Below are 20,566 nucleotides of genomic sequence, written 5' to 3'. Positions count from 1 at the left end.
TATTTTTCAGATCAGAGCATACCAGAAACTGGTGAACAACTGCGTAAATCAAGCTATGGACCTGCCGAATGCTGTTATAGCTACTGTAATAACATCGCAGATGGAATTTGTGCCTACTGCAATGAGTTCATACAAGATAAAGGGAATTTTTCTCCGATTGTAAGTTCAACTCCACGTTTACACAATATCACGCTAACAGCGACTGGTCAGTATCAATTGGATTCTCGTTTGGAAGCAACCTTGGCGAAAGACTCGACGAATAAATTGGCTGCCAGCATATCAATTGCACTACAAAATAGTACAGCAACAGTCGTAAGTGGCCAAATCGATCGTTTACTATATTATGCCCTCTATGATGGCATCTATTACTACGATGAGAACACGGCCGATATGCCTAAAGCCGCGATCTCGGACGATTGCCCACCAGTACCGTCGGTGACAAGTCGCTGTTCCATACCGTATTACGCCTCATCGGCGGTAACCATCCGCTTACAACAAAAGACAGTACCAAAAGATGTAAGTGGACACCACATGCTGTTATTGCTCAGCGCAATGCTGTGTTTGCTGACGAGTCAAACTGCCGCAATTCAGTTAAAAAGTCAGACACACCCGAATCAAAAACTGCGCAAATACATACTGCATAGTTCAAAACATTTTTATATCGGGGGTTCTCCATCTAGGGTGAGGTACAAACTTTCTGCAGCTATATTTGCAACAAATGAATTCATTTATTTGGCTGATCATTCCGCCATAAAGCAAAGAATTAAAAAAATAGCCTGGACCATCAGTTCGTTGGAAAATTTCACAGAACCCACCATACTCTATATAAGTAGTGATATTTACGAAATCAGTACGAGAAACATCCGTCATAGCGTCCATGAATGTGGCAGACTTATACATTGTTGCATTGAGAAAAAACTTGAAAGAGGTAGAACCAAGAGTAAAAGTTTAAAAGAAAATAAGCAAAGAAACCAAGAATTAAATGGACATCAAAATCCAAATAGATCCGCAAGCGTAAATAAAACTGCAAATATTGAAGGGAATGGGAAGAAAATAGCGTTCCGTGCAGAATATGGTGTATTGAAGGGATTAAATGAGAATTACATTCGTAGTACTAAGTACAGGGGCTATGTAAGGTGTAATTATGTTCAGATGAATATAGGAAATAATAATAAAATTACTTATAGATTAAATAGCCAATTGTATTTTAATAGTAATACTAAAATCTATCGTAGGAAAAAGAGTAGTAAAATTAGAAATTTTAATATTGCTACCAACACAGACTATACTAATTATCATAATAATGGTGTAATTGAAATACCAACATCAAATTCAAATAATAACCCAAAAACAAAAGAAAACATAAATTATTACAATTACACTAACAATAGTAAGTCTAATAATAATAAGAATAGCATTGACAGACTTTATTTTAATAATGCAGAAACAAATTATCAGATCATTTACTACTATAATTTCAATATCAATGATTGGTGGCGGCGATGGTGGTGGTCCCCATGGGCATGGTCTACTCAGCGTAAATCCCTTGTCATATTATAGTTTCTCGTGCTGGCTTTTAAAAGAAACAGCGTTTAATGTCTCAGCTAACATAAGAGCGAAATTTCAACAAATTTGTGTACATTCCGAGCATTTGCAAGATTTGCATTGCGTGGTACTTTTCTTAAAACTCTTCACTAGATTTCACATTTTTACATTTCCACGCCAGTTTGAACATCTTTTCGTCACACTTCTGACTTTGTTCTTTAAACTTAAGTTATCCAAGCACAGTGAGTATTTGAGGGAAAAATTGTTGTACGAAGCATTGATGGTTGCCTACAACATAAGGCAACAAGGAAATACTGGAGATTATATACATATATATACGCTACATATGTATATTCATGAAATGCGTTTCTCTCAGATATGTTTACAGTTTCTGCCAAAAAAAACCAGAATCGGCTCCGCAATCGGCGTGTCTTTCCGTATTTTATTACTACAAGAGATAATTTAGCCACCTCCCCAATTATCAAATGATTTTTTTCAAATCTTCTGCAATACATTGTTATAGTTGGTTTTTTGTATATACATATGTACATGTATAACATCGCATCATTCGGGCAGTCAAATTTCTCAAAGAGGAATTACAACCCAGTTAGTCAGCTCGTTGCATTTTTTCCATACAAGCACATATAAAGACATAAATTTGTAAAATCAACAGTTTTGTAATTGTCATCGAATATGCAATTACAATATAATATTACATATTTATATCATATATAACATGTCAAAAAGGATAAACGCTGCTTCTAAAACTACGTTTGTGCCCATTGTGAGTGTTTACAGACGAAGACTTTTTTCCCCAAACTACATACATTGTTGGCGAGGGCCGACGAGAAAAGGCAAAGGGCGCCGACTTGCTTTTATGCGACAACTTTTTTCGTTTAGAAATACTATGGACGCTTGCAATTGCTCTCAGTTCAAATGAATATTTACAATATGTTCGGAAATTTGAATTTTGAATTTGTATACAAATATGCAACAAAAATTTTCTTAATTGTTTAGTATTCTATTATCATTGCCTACTTTGATTTTTTCCAACTTTAATAGTATACTCGTGTTTGAAATATATCTATGGCACATATTTTACAATGAACTGTAGTATAAACTCATGGTACACTAAACTGACCGTTCATAGTTGGTATATAAGGTTTAAAGAAACAACTTATGGGAAAGCCGATAAATGTGAGTTCGAATTTCTCAAGCAATAATATTTGGTTTAAGAATTAGATTATATTGATCCTTTCGATTTATAAATTTATTTTTAACAAATGTAAAGGTAAATGCGCGGAGCGCTTGAGGAATTAAATATTTGAATTTCGAATCACTATATGATGTTTACTTCACTTGATTTTTTCTGAACATGATATTTTGAAGCGTTTTCAAGAAAAAAAACCTAAGCCTAATACTAATAGGATGAGTTGAAGAAATAGCATAAGTACACACAAATTTAAATTTTACTTGGTATATATTTCACCGATTATGCTACTTATGTTTAATCCACATTTCAAAAATTGAGCGTGTTGAAAGCGTTGCCGTGTATTGTGCTGTATCATTGCACAGACGAAAAATTTTACTTAACTAAACAAGTCATGTCATTTGAATGGCATTGATGGACACAGTTAGCAGCATTGATTACTCTAAGCCGCCGATTACAACATACCATCTGTGTTATTAAAATGGTCAGTCGCCAAATTTCTAATATCATTGAGCATTTATTTTGAATGGTATGAAATGGATGTCATTTTCGAATAATTATGAAAGTTACGATGGGTTTAGAAAGAGATATTCTCGTAAACAATACATATATCATGTAAATTATTTATATTTTTGTACATTTATATGTACATTGCGCATAAATGCGTTATAAGTTAGAATGGAAATTCAGCACATACATAAATACATACATACATACATATGACAATGACATTGTAAATGAATCAACATACAAGTACGACTAATTCAAAGCAAAATAATAGAAATTTCACATACATAGATAAATAAATCATATTTTATTACAGTTAGAAATAAACTGAAGATAATATATAAAAAAAAATTATATTTAAACAAAAAAACTGCCAAAAGTTTAGTTTTATAGGTAAAGCCCTATTATAAGTACTTTATTAAAATAAAACAAAACGTAAAGAAACGGAAAGCTACTGTTCAAAATAGTAAAATAATTGATTTAAATCTAAAAAATACTGTATCAACAAATAAAACACAAACTTATACTAAAAATACATACACACAAGAGCAAGCAAAACAAAAGTAAATGATAAACAAATGATTATTAATACAACTTAGAGACACATTAAGAATTAAATAAAGACGCAATGTAACACTCAACTCTCGACTTTAAACTTTGGAAATGAAGAATTATGGGTACTAATGCGACTTTATATACCAACACATACATATACACAATTGTTTTCGTAACAACAGGTTCAATAATAACTAACGAAAATAAATATAAACAAGCAAAAGAATTTCTTTAATAAAACATTACTAGCATTTAATTGAAAGTAAATTTGTGACCAATGTATTGATCGCGGTGAGAACATTTATCGAGAAATTATCACACATGTGTAAATAAGTCATACTACGCTTGCGAGCTATCAGAAATGTAAATTATTCGAAAAAATAAATAGACTCAGCCACAATTAAACAAACAATGAGATTTATTGTTGTCATGTGAACAAACAAAATCGATGTAAAAGGTATAAGAACAGCATTTTCCTTTAGTTTTAATCAATGAAGCGCACAGTAAAAGTATAAATAAGAATTATTTATTGTAAAGGTAAATGGTAATATGATTAATTTTATAACAAAACACCGTCAATCCGAAGCTATAATTAAAATATATAAAACAATGTACAATATACATATACATATATGTAATGTGAACACATCTTAGTGCATATATTCATTGGTACATACTTGTATGTATGTAGATATATATATGTATAAGTAACAACGGCATAGTATATGTCATATAAACCTATGCATATATACGCCTATACATATTTGGAAGAAAATAAGTGTGGAATAGTTAAAGAAAATATATCTGTAACTGCATAAATCGTATAAATTTGGTGGTGGATTGGCATTACAATACCCATACTTAACATTGTGAACGATCGTTATTTGCTGCCGTTATATGTACCTAATTATGTCAGTTGAATTTTCCTTACTGGCAAAAGTATTTATCCTTTCTGTAATTGAAAATTTTACATTTTTTTTATATACATGTACCTATAATTTCTTATGTATAATTGAATGTAAGTATATGGCTGTGTTGAAAGACCTCGTTTTGTCCCTTTAACATCCTTTATTCAATACTCTTGAGTTCACCTGCAATTAATAGTGTGCATGCAGTTAAACACTTTTACATCCCTTAAACATCTTTGTACTTATGTTTCTTTAACTCAATTTATAGCCCTTGAAACTGGCTGAATAACATCTAGCAATCTGAGACGTAATAAATTTATTTATAGAATGTGTTTTCCAAAATTTCATACACATGTTCTCTTATACCACAAAAAAACAACAGCTTTTGTTTCGGCACCTCGAACTTTGTCGAAAAGGGAGCGATGAGCAAACGGAAGGGATCCAAGTTGCTCGTACTCGTGCAACACTATTTATACTATTAAGGAGGAAATTTTTTTTACGACAACCTGTAGTTTTAATAGGAATGGGGTCACGGGGAAAGACAAATGGCACTGGGTTGCTTGTACAAGGTCTGCTGTTCTTCTAAAGTAAAAAAGTTTGACTGCCGAGTAAACAAAATATACAAGAAAATAATATAAAGCAAGTAAGGAAGGGCTAAGTTCGGGTATAACCGACCTTTTTTTACTCTCGTAATTTACAAAGATCAAAAGCGATTTCATTGTTTGACGAAATCGTGAATGGATTACAATCAAATTAGATACCAAATTTATTAACTTATATTATAGGTCATAGACTCCTTAGTTATATTACTACTCGGATCTTATCTTCCACGATATTTGGGTTAAAATCAACCTAATTAATATGCCCACGCAATTTTGTGATTTACACACTTACCGACATATTCGGCATAAGGTGTGCTGGATATCGAAAATCATTATATGTAGCATATGGGAGTTTAGGTAATTCGTTGACCGATCTCACACATTTTCGGTATTAAGATATGGTATATTGAACTATAGTATATCCAGTGTTATATGTTAGATATTTTACTTATGTACATCCACAAGATGCCCCTCCTTAAGGCGATTCATAGTAAAAAAATACAGTTTTGTATCTTATTGTAGAAATTTGCTAGGCACTTTATAGGTTTTCGATTAATGGCATTTTGTGGGCGTGGCACACGTGCAGATGCGGATTGCTCGATGTGAACGTAATAAGTGACAAAACTTTTACTTACATCTACATACTTTTGTATACTATTGCTACTGTTGTTACTAACATTCGTCTGCACTGATTCAAAGAGAATTTCTATGAAAACGAATAAAAAATTACCTGCAAACCAAGAGTATGATAAACTACTCTTTTAAACTGACAAATTACTTTATAAAAGTACATACGAAGATATTATATATGTGACATATGTACATGTGCCTATAAAAAGAATTCGAATGTTAGTAAAAAATTAAATTTGCTTTTAACTTTGCTTACTTAAATTTATAACTTAATTATATGTTTATGGAATCGGCACAAAACTTTGAAATTTATGATATTACATAATTTTAAATTTCGAAATATAATTACAGAAATTAACATTCTGTTGAACATCCCAATCATTACAAATGCTTAGCATTAATATTTGATATGTTCTAATGACATCACATTTGTTAAATTTAAGTTTTGCCCTGGCTGTATACGATCCCCTAACCCATATAGACACATCCACAATTCATTTTGATCCGAATGGTAAAATTTTTTGTGGAAGATATTGTCCATGTGGCAGAATTGTAGACATGAATATGTACATATTGATATTTTTTAATTATTTTTAGCTTCATAAATTATTGACAATAAAAGATTATCGCATATTATATAGAAGAAATTATATATTGAATCAGTAATCTAGTCGTAAATTGCATGGCGAGTTAAAGAAATATACATGTATTTTTTTTTTTAAATTCAAACTATGTATATATTATATATATTCTCTTTTGTAAACAATATTAATTTTGCTGCTCGAAATGGTCAAATTGTTAATTAAATTTAGCTTCTATTTGAAATAGTGAAAAACACATTCGTACTTGTATATAAGTATATGCATACCTATGTATGTATGTATATGATTGGCATAGGATCCACTTTTGATTGCTGGTTAAATGTCAAAAGCTCCAAATGGTAGATGTTACTATAATAATTAATTATCACAATAATTTAGTGAGTTTTTTCCAGATATTTATTACGGTGAGCATTTCAAAGGTATAATAGATACTGCGAAATAATTATTTCTAATGTGTTGAATGTATTTACCATTTAAGATAAATTCTGTTGATAATAAACATTATTGTTGGCAGTATTTTAGCAGACAATATTGAAACTAACTTTGCATCACATTGAAGAAAGATAGTTTTATCCATACGCCTGCGTTCCTATACAAAAATTACATTAATATTTCTGTTTTAGGTTTAGATATATTTATTTGTGAATGTATTCAATATATACTTTTAATAGTAACTGAAGATTTATGTATGTTGCTGTTAGTATGTATGTGCAAAGCTATCAGATTAAGTTGACATTTAAATTGACACCCATTTTAGATAATTGATAATTTCCATAACACTGACTTCTCGACTCGACTCGATCGCTAAATCTGAAAGACAAACACAAACAATTCAATACAAGCAGAATGCAATGCGAAGGAAGCGAGAAATCGACATAGAATAAACAACAACTTGTTACGAGATACTTTTGTATAACTTTTGATATAATATAGTTAACATGAATAGATGCCTAAATAATAAATTAATATTAATTTATTGTATTAAAATTAAAAAGTAATGATAAAAAATCGTCGATGACATGTAATAATAGTTGCAGAAAAATCGAAATTTTAGGTTATTAGATTTAAAGGTTTAGACAAAGACATAAGGGAAGAGCTAGGGTAGAGAGTGGTTAGTCATTTAATAAATAAAAATGTCAACGATTAGTTAAATTACGAATTGAATTACTTTAAATCATATAAAAATGACCTTGCGTACAAAAATTATTACAAAATATATATAAAAAATCAACGGAATAGAGTTGCTTAAACGTGATTAACTACGATTGGGCCGACTACTACATACGTACCTATATGTACGAGTAATAAAAGAAATTTTGGTGAATAAAATGGTAGCACGGAGGATGCTAAATGAAAGAATGAGTCGTTTAGGAAGCGACCGTCAAATTGCACTTTCGATAATACACAAACAATAATTTTGTTTTTATATCTATCAGCATACACTGCTGGCAATGTTATTATATTGTAATTATAAAATTATTTCTACTTAAACTTAATTTTAAATTAAGTTAATTCAATGACGAAACACACAACCACATACATATATGTATATATACTTGTAGGTATATATACACATACGCACGGAACAAATTAAACACAAACATATTATCAGAAAGCGGATCCGATCAGTAAGTTAATTAACTGATATTGAAATTGAATACATATGCACATTTGTATATCAGAAATTGAATCGATAATTACAATGCAAACAAACGTAAATTTCCTTGAAGTAAACACGATTTAGGCAATTAAACTTAATGTAAAATTAAATTTTATATCCTTAACACAGACAGGTCAACTGTCGTAGGTCGAATAAATTAAAAGGAAAATGGTCAAAATTTATTCACAACAAAAAAATACAGAATATATTTAATATAACACTGCATATAAGAAACTTATAAAGGAATTTCAATGGAAAAAAATTGCATATTGGTGCGAAGTGGAATAAAAGAGAACAATATTGTTTAAAAAAAATTTTTAACATACATACATAGATAAGAATTCAGAAATTCACGAAGGAATAGATTTCTTTGATTGTTATAGAGCAACAAAATGATAAATTATTGAAATTATAAAGTAACTGCATACAAGTTACGAAAAAATTATAACTAAGCAAACCTTGAAATGTGGTAGAAAATACGATGCAAACCCCTAAAACCATGAACTAATTTATAAGAAAAAAGTAATAATTGAACACAACTAATTGACAAAGTAATAAAAAATCCGAAATCAATAAATATTAAAGAAAATATAATTATTGTATTTGTAAAGTAAACGATGAAATAAGTAAATTGTTGTTATTGAATGTATTTGTATAGAAGAATATTATCATTATGATGATGAATTATAATAATAAATAAATAATTATAAATAATAATTATTGTTCAGAAAAAAGAAAAAGTCGTAGTGAACTTGTTATCGAGCATATCGATCGTATACATGATGGAAATCCCTCGCTATATCAAATATCACATTATTTTAGATATTTCATGGTTTTAAAAAATTTCTGAAACCGTTGGTAACTTTTCTAGTTTGTTTGGTTAAAACTGTTAAAACGTATGTTTAATTTGAGACAAGTTTACTCTAAATGAACTCAAAATAAGTAAGAATCCACCCTTGAAATGTGATAAGTTCCTTTTTTATCAATCCGATTTTATGCGAATATTAATGTTAGTTCGAAGAAACCACGCTTAAAACCACAGGTTTTGCATAGTTTGGAACTGGAATTGTTGATTTGTATGCAAAAGCTTAACTTTGTGAACCTTCACTTAAATAGACAATGTAAATTAGAACGAAGAGTCGCCAAGGTACACACATATACGTTATCGGTTTTGGTGAAATGAGCAACATAGAAAAACTTTCAAATTGCCTTCAAATTGAAAAAAGTTTACTTCTTCTCATTCTTAATTCATTCACCACTTGTATTTTGTTGCTGTTTTTTGGCCACATCTGTTACAGAATAAACCGAAAAAGTAACTTTAAAGACTTGGTGTAATCTCTATCTCGATCATTCTTGATAGAAACCTTGTTTTATGGAGTGTTATGGTCAAGACCACTTGTTGCATTACAATGGCTCCAGAAATGAATGTTATTTGGCTTGCGAATCAATTTTTATTTATAACGGATCAAAACCCGACCAATGTTTCCAAACATAAAAAACTCTAATAAATGATGTTGTTTTTACTAGCAACTAATTTTTGAAGAAAATGCAAAAGTCCATACCGTGTGAGATGTGGGCACAGAACAATCTTCGCCAGTTTAGAGAAATACCTAATATCATCATCTGGAAGGATCATGTTCGGATAACAATTGTAGAAATATGTACTTCAAGGCATCTCAGACGTCTCAAAATTTGATAAATATATCAAAAGAAATATATGTGTACCAGAATGATTAAGATGATGAGAGTAATTCATTTCGGGATATGAGTATGTCCGTCCATCTGTTCATTTAACTTGATAAACGTATTGCTATGTACGCACATGTTATAAAATCGAGAGGTATGAGTGGATCCAACATATTCACGAAGCATGTTGATCATAGCAATATCTATTAACCAGGTTGACTCTAAAGTGATTATTTTTGAAAAAACGATATACCTTAATGAAATTAAGAATGCAAGTACTTTATTATAAGTGATACAATTACCAATGGTCAATAAGGAAAGTAACAAGTCACATCGTTTGGATTCGAGTTCGAATCTTAGCGCGAATATTGCATTTTCCAACAAGTTTGGTTCATTAAGTATCTCAAATTTGTGTTACCGTATGATCGTCCTCCTCAACCACCGTTTCTAGGTATGATGAGTTTGATATCGAAAACAGTTCGATAATATCATATTTCAATATTTCGAAGGGATAAAAGAAATCATTAGAATTGTTTAATTCGAATAATTCTATGTCCCACCCACAATTATGCTTATAAAACAATAACTTTTCATATAATTTACACTTTTTAAAGACTAATGAATTTACATCATACATTTTTACTTTTAAAATAAAATATACGAGTACTGGCCCATTTAAATATTTTTGGATATATGAAAAAACATTCATTCTTACATAATTTTTAACAAATCATTAATTTATTCTATATCTGTCCTTATTTGCTTTTTCGGAAATAAAACATTCTTATTTCTAACCAAGTAAGGAAGAGCTAAGATCGGTTGTTCTCGAACATTTTATATCTACTCTCGCAATCTTCAAATATCAAAGCCGGGGCATATCTTCAGGCGTTGACTAAACTTTATACATATTAACAAATGTTGCGAAAGAATTTAATATTCATTATTCGACTGGATCACAATCATATTTGGTATCTTACTTAAACTTATATTTATAACCACTTAGTCTGATTCATTTATATTAAAATCAATTTAACTAACACAAAACTATGTATTCTTCATTTGTGGGAGACTACATACATTTATATTACTAAATGACATAATGCTAATTAATATATTATCGCTAAATTTAATTAAGATATGTTATCATTTTATGAAATATAAACCTTTGTATTAGGGGTTGGGGTTTAGACTAATTTTATATGAATATATTCAGCTAGCGGTTAAGAAAACACCTAATAAATCTTAAATATTGCACATATTGTCAACTGGAAGCCGAAGAATTGACCCAATTATACCCCGGCATAACACAGTTGTCATAAAAATACTCTATTTGAATTTAATTAAGATAGCTCACATATTAACCGACATATGCGGTATAAAGTCAGCTGGATATTCGAAATTTTTTATATCTGGGGCTAGGGGAACTGTTGACCTGATTTTACCCATTTTCGACACAAGGACACATTATTAATAGGAACATTTGACAATGGGCGTGGAACCGCCCACATTTAGGTAAAATCACGTATCCCCGAACCTCTTACACCTATTTCAACCAAATTTTGTACATACGATTACGAGTGCGAAAATGGGCGATATCAGGCAGTAACCAAGCCTACTTTCTATATAACACAACTTTAAATTCTATCTGATTTTTTCACTTTCCAGTATACAAATCAAGCATTAAATACAATATATCGGAATATAAATTTCAGCGAGTATTTTCATTAAGGTATGCTATTTCAGGTACACCCAATTTAAAGATTTTCGAACTTCCAGTTAACTTTATACCGTATATATCGGCCAATGTGTTAATAATTTGAGTAAAAATGAGAAAGCGTATTTTGTGTGCCCCCATATAACTGATATTCATGATTTTGAATCCGGCGTCCGGCTGACTTTACTCTATATATGTACATATATGTTTATATTTATAAAATTGCTTGAAAATGAGTTCTCAAGTATACTTGAGCAATGTCAAAAGTTAATGCAATCAGCCCTTCCATTCCTATGCCCCTAATAATTTTAGTATGACTTTCGTTGACGGGCAGTAAAATATAGTAATAAAACTATGTGACCCTCAAAACATGTTAATATGGTAATTTGATTGTAATCCATTCACCAATTCGTCGAACAATTAAGTTAAACCTTTTCGCTACATTTCTTAATATAAAGTTTTGCAAACACCTGAAAGTATTTACCCGGCTTTGATCCTTGCAAGTTGCAACAGTATGAAATGTTCGGTTACACCCAAACTTAGCCCTTCCTTACTTGTTCCCTTAATGTTTGTTATTTCATCTTTCGTTTCCGATGGGTTTCATTCCTCTGTGATCTTTTTTGTTTTTAATAGTTATCTACGCTGGTATAATTGGTGTTGCAATTGCTAGATTTGGAGGATACCTATCATATTTTTTCTTTGCATATTTGTCAATGCTTCACCAATGTTGCTGTTCTTTTTCGCATTTTCAGAAAATAAAGTGTCTCCATTTTATTTTCTTGTGTTACTTTATAGGCCTAGTCTGTAAAACCATTTCGTCTTGGTACCTTTGTTTCGTGGTCTGTGTAATTTTTTACTTTTGAACACCCATATAGATCACCTTTTTTATAGCCCAGTATATAGCCTCACGTTTTATTTTTCGCTGTTTCATAGCCTTCTTCAGTTTTCGGTACAGTTCTCGATATACATAAAAACAAATGGTCTGTCAACTTGCGAGAGCAGTGCTCTTATTGCATGATCAGAAGCGTTGGTGGCTATTATAAATTCTTCATTGAAGTCGGGATATTGTAGTATTATGCGTTTTTAGCTGTTCAAACGCTTTCATGGCCACAACACTTGAAATCCGGAAAATGCATTTTTTAGCCCAAAAGAGAGTCTGGTGGATCGTATTTTCCGTTAAAGAAAAATTAAGGCAATTATTGTTTCTGGTCGCCATTATCAAGAACTTAGGTATAATTGTTAAGTGTTTCTTCGTGAATTGTCTGTTCTTCTTGTTCTGAAATAGTGTGTTACTAATCAAGCATCGTTTGAGTTGATTTTTATACTCTTACAACATGTTGCTACAGAGTAGAATAGTTTTGTTCACCTAACGATTGTTTGTATCACCTAAACATAGTCGAGATATAGGGTCACATATATATCTATACATACATATATATGGTTGTCAAATATCTCCCTTCCGCTTTTTTGCACTTCATTCAATGCTTTATAAAAAGTGTTACAGTGATCGGATTTAGTTAAAATATGCGCCGTTTTGTTCGATGATCTGTTTCCATCTAGACGGCAACTTCATAATACCTTCCTCGTAGAAGCCCCCCTCCTTATTTGCGAAGAATTCGGACAGCCACTTTTCACAAGCGTCTTTTGAGTTCAACTTCACACCACCAAGGGCATTCGCCATGGACAGGAACAGGTGGTAATCACTTGGCGCTACGTCCGGGCTATATGGTGGATGCGATAAAACCTCCCATCCGAGCTCCCGTAGCTTCTGACGAGTCATCAACGAAGTGTGTGGTCTGGCGTTGTCCTGGTGGAACACTACACCCTTCCTGTTGGCCAATTCTGGACGCTTCTGGTTGATCGCCTGCTTCAAGCGGTATAGTTGTTCGCAGTAGATGGTAGAATTAAGCGTCTGGCCATATGGGAGCAGCTCATAGTGGATGATTCCCTTCCAATCCCACCAAACACACAGCAAAACCTTCCTGGCCGTCAATCCCGGCTTGGCCACTGTTTGGGACGATTCACCGGCCTTCGACCACGACCGTTTTCGCTTGATATTGTCGTATGTGATCCATTTTTCGTCGCCAGTCACCATCCGCTTCAAGAATGGGACGAGTTCGTTCCGTTTCAGCAGCATATCGTCAAATTATGCGGCACCCAAACATCAAACTTTTTTTTGTATCCAGCCTTCTGCAGATGGTTCAAAATGGTTTGGTGACTAACTCCCATCTCCTGGGCGATGTCACGAGATGCCATATGCCGGTCTAACTCAATGTATTCCATGATTTGATCGGTATTTGTCGTCACAGGTCTTCCGCCGGCTGGCTTATCCATGGTGTCGTTTTCACCGGCTCTGAATCGTCGAAACCATTCCTCCGCGGTTCGAAGTGATAGAGTACCATCCCCCAAAACACCATTAATCTCACGGAACGTTTCTCTAGCGGCTTTGCCTTTAACGAAGAAAAACTTTAAAATAGCGCGAATTTCGGCATTAGTGAACTCCATGTTTACACGTCTATAACTGTTGAACGCAATATCCAAACTAATCATGCATAGCGTTGTTTTGTAGGTTATGTCAAGACCTTTCAAATTATGTATCGTGTTGCCAGATACGAGCTCTGTAGCGCTTTGTACATAGCCGCGAAATTCAAAAGACAAAAAAGCGGGGAGATATTTGACAACCTTATATATATATATATAAATGATCAGGATGACGAGACGAGTCGAAATCCAGGAGACTGTTTGTCTGTCCGCTTTGTGCAAGCTGTAACTTGAGCAAAAATTGAGATATTTTTTATGGAACTTGGTACACATGTTTCTTGGCACCGTAAGAAGATTGGTTTTGTAGATGGGCGTAATCGGACCACTGCCACGCCCAACAACTGCCCTTAATTAATAGGTTTAATGTTCATATCTCGTAAACCACTAAAGCAATAATAACCAAATTCACTCAGGACAAATATTTTAACCACTCCTACCGACAAAAAGATTGCCTTCAAGATATGTCGTTTTAAGTATAAAAATCTTCAAATTTGGGCCATAACTATTCAACCCCCCATATACCGAAGATGTGGACCTTTTTACTGAAATTATCGTTCAATGTATGAAATACATTATTGGAATTTGGAGTAAATCATTTCTTGATAAAATTATTATATTTATTATTAACTATGTCAAACATGGGTGGAATCGGGTCAATACCTCTCTTATCCCCCGTTTATCTAATAGAAACATTTTCGAACTTCCGGCTGACTTAAACCGCATATATCGGCCAATATGTAAACTTTCTTAATAAAATTCAGTGGGGCTATTTTCATAATAACGGTGCCTCTAGTCAGGTCAAATTAGACCAAAAAATGAGAGTGAAGTTACATAAATTCATATTAAGCTGAAAATTGGTGAGATCGTTTAAAATATAATATGATTTTTGATATGATTGCGATTTTTGGTGATTTTCAGAAAAACGGTATGTTTGAAGTTATAGAGGTTTTTAAGTTAACGAGGTTTGAGTTATTGATCTATCGATTATTATAACTTATTCTTAAAATATAAGATATACAATACATAAGCTATAGTTATAAGAATATCAGGTAGAAAGAAACCCAGTCCCTTAAGTTATACGACAGTGACCCTCAGAGAACATCTGTCTCAACAGTATTCAGGCTATCTTATACCTGCTATGACAAATGAAAGACCGTCAGTCTTGAAAACTATGCTCTGTTATTCTAACCTATATCGTGCTGTTTGAGTTTGATAATAAAAATGTCTGAATGTTGTTTTATTTGTGCTAAACTATTAGTTGAAAGTGAGGTTACTACTGTTTAAGGGGTATGAAGACATTAATTAATGCAAGTATCGAAAGAGCCGATGAGTTTTCGGATCATCTTAAAAATCGGAAATCTTTGACAATACATGAAAGTTTCCGTAAAAATTATACTAGAAAGTTTTCTATTCCTGCCGCTAATAAGAAAAACGTGAAGAACAAGAAGCCAGTACATCTACACCAAGTCCACCTCGTACTAGATGACGTGTCTGTGTGGAATTGAATGAAGAATATGTGAAAAAATCCTTAGGTTTTCGCCGTCGAATCAGCCAAGTAAGCACATTTGACTTTAAAGATTCAGTTCTAAAAGTAGCTAGGATTCGTGACGACGCTGCAGCAAAAACTATTCTTGCTCGAGTCGAATTTGAAAATGATTTATTTGCAGTTGAAGCCGAGTATCATCATGATTGCTATATTTCTTTCTTGAAACCCTTCACTAAAGCTAAAGCCGGTCGTCCTAAAGATGAAGCTACGGATCGGACAATGGAGTAAATATTTAATTACATGGAAAATAGCGATGACTGTCAGTTCACTTTAAACGAATTACATAGTGTTTGCAAAACTGGGACTTTAGATAACAGATAAAGCTACGACTGAAACTGAAATATGGTGAGAAACTTATTATCACTGAGAAATCCGAAGCATCGACATTCATATGTCTAGTAGATAATTATCTATGGGCTTAATTTGAGTTGGACTTTTCTTTGCGATATTAGATATTAAAATGTATGTATATTCTAATACTTAAGGTTATACTTATATACTAATGTTTTTGCTTATGCTTAGAAGTAAGGGAGGGTAATATAATATATGTTAGGTATATCACAAATATATGTGTTAGGTATACTACAAATATATGCAGAAATCGAATTAATATAGAGTAATAGATTATGGAAAGTATAGGAAATTGTGGTAAGATTTTACCATGCTGATTTTAGATAAAATGATTTTATAGCTCTCTGGAGATGAAATTGTAGATTTCTTTTTTTGGACATAGACTAAAGCATTTGGACATTTACATAGACTAAGAGTAGCGTTTTTTGCTTCTTTATCAGCGAGTCGTTGCCTGGAATGCCGCAGTGTCCTGGAATCCACATTACATTACTTTTTTCTCTGATTTGAGGTTTGCTGTTGGATATATTTCGAATGGCTGTGACTGTTTCAAGTCCGTTGGTGCAGATAACATATTTACCTTTGGAAGATGTGATCCATTGGATAGATTCTTTTATTGCGTATGCATCTTTATTAATTATTTTTAATGAATTCCGAGTTCTCGGAAACCACAGCATATGCGGTGTTGTGGAAATTTTTTGACCCATCTGTGTAAATGAATTTCCATCCTTCTGAATTGAGATCTGTCTTGCGTTGCATAAACAATTTTTTATACACGTGGAGTTCGTGGAGGCTTTGTTTCAGCTCATCAATTTGTCTTCTATAACAGAAGGGTCTAGAGCCCAAGGTGAATGCTTGATAATCTTCGAACGTTTGGGTGAAAGGTGAATATCAAGTTCATCAACGTACTTTGAATTAGGTGTATTGTTGATGGGAACTTGAGTGTATGTTTGTTTCGGGTGGCCAAACGTACGTCGTTAAGCAAATTCGAGTTAGAGCCTAGATATACCTTTGGTATCAGCCGCAATGTGTTAATCTCCTGTTTTTCGTTAATGTGTGGCATTCCGGATTCAGCGAGAATGCTTTTAATGCTGGAAGTTGGGAATGCCTTAAGACTACGTCTTACTGCCATGTGATTAGGCGCATATAGTTTCTTTAGCTCGATGCCAGTGTGATGTCCGTAGAAGAGTAGTCGATAATGGATAGTAGTAAGGATCTCACGATATTGATGAGTGTTGGATATAATATTAAGTATATCCGTAAAAGTTAATTTAACGTTATTCAGATCAAGTTGTTTTGAAAATATCAGAATGTCGTCTGCATATATACAGTAGTAGACTGGGAAATTGGATAGTATCTCATTGATTCCATTAAATACAATTATAAATATGACCACAGATAAAGGGGAACCTTGAATCCATTTTCTTTATCTAGGGGCAAACAGTGAGAAAAATTATTGTAAACTTTAACCCAAAAATTTCGGTTTGTTAAAAAATGTGTAAGTGTGTTGTATATTTTTGGTCCCAATTTCCATTTTGCTAATTGTTGTAGAACTTTATGAAGTCCGATATGATCATACGCTTTTTCAAAGTCTAAGCTAAGGCAAGTATTGTACCCCTTGTTGGTAAATGAAGTGTAAAAGGGCGTCTGTTGTACCTTAATTCTTTCCGAATGCGACTAGGTTGTGAGTGATTAGTTTACTCTTCTCTGCGTACCACATTAAACGTTTGGAGATTGTTTCTCCAAAACAAAGAAAGCAGCGAAATAGGCCTATAGCTTGTAAGATCTGATGAAGATTTTCTAAGTTTCGGGGTATTGGAATGATTTCAGCGATTTTCCAAGTTTGGGGGTATATACGTCTGAAAGTATTTTATTGTAAAGATTTACTATCCTTTTTTTAACGTCATGTGGGATGAAAATCTCAACCAAAATGAGCAAATGAAACTGGAAGCGGAAGATATACAAGCAACGGCAATAAACATTAAAACAAAGAATGGTAACATTACGGTAGTTAGCTTGTACAGCCCCCCGAAACACAATATTAAGTGTGATAGATATGAAGAGTTCTTCAAAAACATAGGAAAACGACACGCACTGGGGATCGAGGCTCATCACAACTAAAGGAAGGGAGTTATTAAAAGCGGTTCAAATATATGGATATGAAACCTTATCAACGGGCAAACCCACATACTGGCCTACCGACCCAAACAAGGTTCCTGATCTTATTGATTTCTTTATCATAAAAGATGTTTCAAGCAATTACATGAAAATAGAAGATCTTTTCGATTTAAATTCAGATCATTCGTCGATTGTTCTAACTTTAAGTGAAAACATTATAATGAAGCCAGCTAACCCATATCTGACTAACAAATGGACTGATTGGGAAAGCTTTAGAATTTTACTTGACCAAAGAATTGAATTAGCAGTTCCATTACAATCTGAAGAAGAGTTAGATCTGGATGTAGAAAAACTGACCAATGATATCCAGTATTCAGCGTGGCAAAATACATCTGAAGTTTGTTTAAGACCAAAAGGTAACAATTATCCTAAAGAAATATTGGAACTAATTTTTGAAAAAAGAAAAGCGAGGAAAAAATGGCAACAATCCAGAGTCCCACTAGATAAAACTAGACTGAATAACTTAACGTCTCAATTGAGAAACGAAATTAAACAATTTAAGAACGATACCATGAGTGCGTTTCTATGTGAACTTACAAATGACTCAAGTACTGAATATTCACTTTGGAAGTCTACCAAAAGACTGAAAAGACCAATTATGCAAACCCCTCCAATTAAAAACATTGATGGTAGCTGGGCTAGAAATAACTATGAGAAAGCATCCAGATTTGCTGAACACCTTGAAACGATTTTTCAACCCAACACGATGGATGACACTACACTGTTACCAAACATTATTGCACAAGAAAATATGGAAATACCACGGGTCACTCTAGCTGAAATCAAAAAAGAAATTAAAAATACCATGAACCCTAAAAAAGCTCCTGGTTTCGACCTGATCACCGGCCAGATACTTAGAGAACTACCAAGGAAAGCATTACTTAAAATAACCAATCTGATTAATGCATCATTCAGACTACAATATGTACCGTCATTATGGAAAGTGGCTGAAGTTATTATGATACCCAAACCTGGAAAGCCACCCCATGAAACCACATCATACCGACCAATTTCTCTGCTTCCGGTTATGTCCAAATTGTTTGAAAAACTTTTATTGAAATGATTAAAACCAATAATTGATGAGAAAAATCTTATTCCAAATCATCAATTTGGTTTTCGGAATCAACACTCTACGATTGATCAGGTTCATCGAATAACTGATACAATTGAAAAAACATTAGAAGAAAAAAAAGTGTGCTCAGCAATATTCCTTGATGTAGCACAAGCTTTCGATAAAGTTTGGCATGCAGGATTGAACTATAAACTTAAAATGTTACTTCCAACACAATTCTCGAAAATTCTGAAATCATATATATCAGAACGCTATTTCAGAATCAAACAAGAGGACGCTTTTTCTGTCCTAAAAAAAATCCAAGCGGGAGTTCCGCAAGGTAGTGTATTGGGACCAGTTCTTTATCTCTTATATACGAGTGACCTACCAACATTTAACGAAAATATTGTTGCTACATTTGCTGATGATACTGCGATGATAATATTGAGTCAACAGAAAAACTACAAAAAGCCATTGCAGAAGTACAACGCTAGACAACTACTTGGCGCATTAAGCTGAATGAAACCAAATCAGTGCATATCGATTTCACCAATAAACGTATACAGCACAAACCAATATTTATGAACCAAAAAATAGTTCCGTATGAGAATACAGCAAAATATCTTGGTATGACCCTTGATACTAAACTTAGGTGGAAATCACATGTCAAAAAAAAACGAGAAGAATTAAAACTTAAGTACAGAAAAATGTACTGGCTATTAGGCAGATATTCTGCCTTGTCAATATACAACAAGCTACTCTTGTATCAACAAGTCCTTAAACCGATCTGGACTTATGGTATTCAACTCTGGGGATGTACCAGTCAAAGCAACAGATTAATTATCCAAAGATTTCAAAACAAAGTACTTCGTGGTATTGTTAATGCACCCTGGTACATTCGCAATGACAACTTGCATACGGATCTGAATGTAGAAACTGTTGACACCGTCATCAAAAAGTATGCTCAAAGTCATGCACAACGACTTCAACAACATATCAACATTGAGGCTCTCCAGCTCCTTAATAATGATGGCCTTACCAGAAGATTAAAGCGAGTAAAACCTTTCGAACTTGTGTAAAAAAAAAAAAAAAAAAAAAAAATTAACTATTAAATAAAATAATCATTGTTCAGGTCTCACTAAAATAGTGTCTATAATACATACATATGTATAAGTTTAACATTTGAAATGAATATCATAGGATAAGCATTTTGTAATTTTAAAACCGTATAAATTTAAGTCAGAAACAAATAGTTTATTAGTATTAATTTACTAGATTGCTAT

General features: G+C 32.8%; 1 protein-coding gene and 1 long non-coding RNA gene across 8 annotated transcripts in view; one reads left to right on the top strand and one right to left on the bottom strand.

Annotated features, from left to right (window-relative positions):
* Positions 1-7,072, top strand: part of Mid1 — a 77,679-nt gene extending 70,607 nt beyond the window's left edge. For all 7 annotated transcript variants that reach the window (XM_070109193.1, XM_070109192.1, XM_036372160.2 and 4 more), the window contains one exon: positions 11-7,072. In XM_070109193.1, the coding sequence (XP_069965294.1) occupies positions 11-1,560 (1,550 nt within the window). In that variant the 3' untranslated portion in view covers positions 1,561-7,072. The remainder of the gene's footprint in view (positions 1-10) is intronic.
* A 98-nt stretch (positions 7,073-7,170) lies between these two features.
* The window catches only part of LOC118682832 (uncharacterized), an 87,849-nt gene continuing 74,453 nt past the window's right edge, over positions 7,171-20,566 (bottom strand). Inside the window, exon 3 of the long non-coding RNA XR_004978637.2 lies at positions 7,171-7,369. This is a non-coding gene — a long non-coding RNA (uncharacterized lncRNA). The remainder of the gene's footprint in view (positions 7,370-20,566) is intronic.

This window comes from Bactrocera oleae, chromosome 4 (assembly GCF_042242935.1).
Source record: "Bactrocera oleae isolate idBacOlea1 chromosome 4, idBacOlea1, whole genome shotgun sequence".
In the NCBI taxonomy this organism is placed as follows: domain Eukaryota; kingdom Metazoa; phylum Arthropoda; class Insecta; order Diptera; family Tephritidae; genus Bactrocera; species Bactrocera oleae.
Note: the sequence above shows the minus strand (reverse complement) of the source record. Positions and strands in the feature narration are given on the sequence as shown.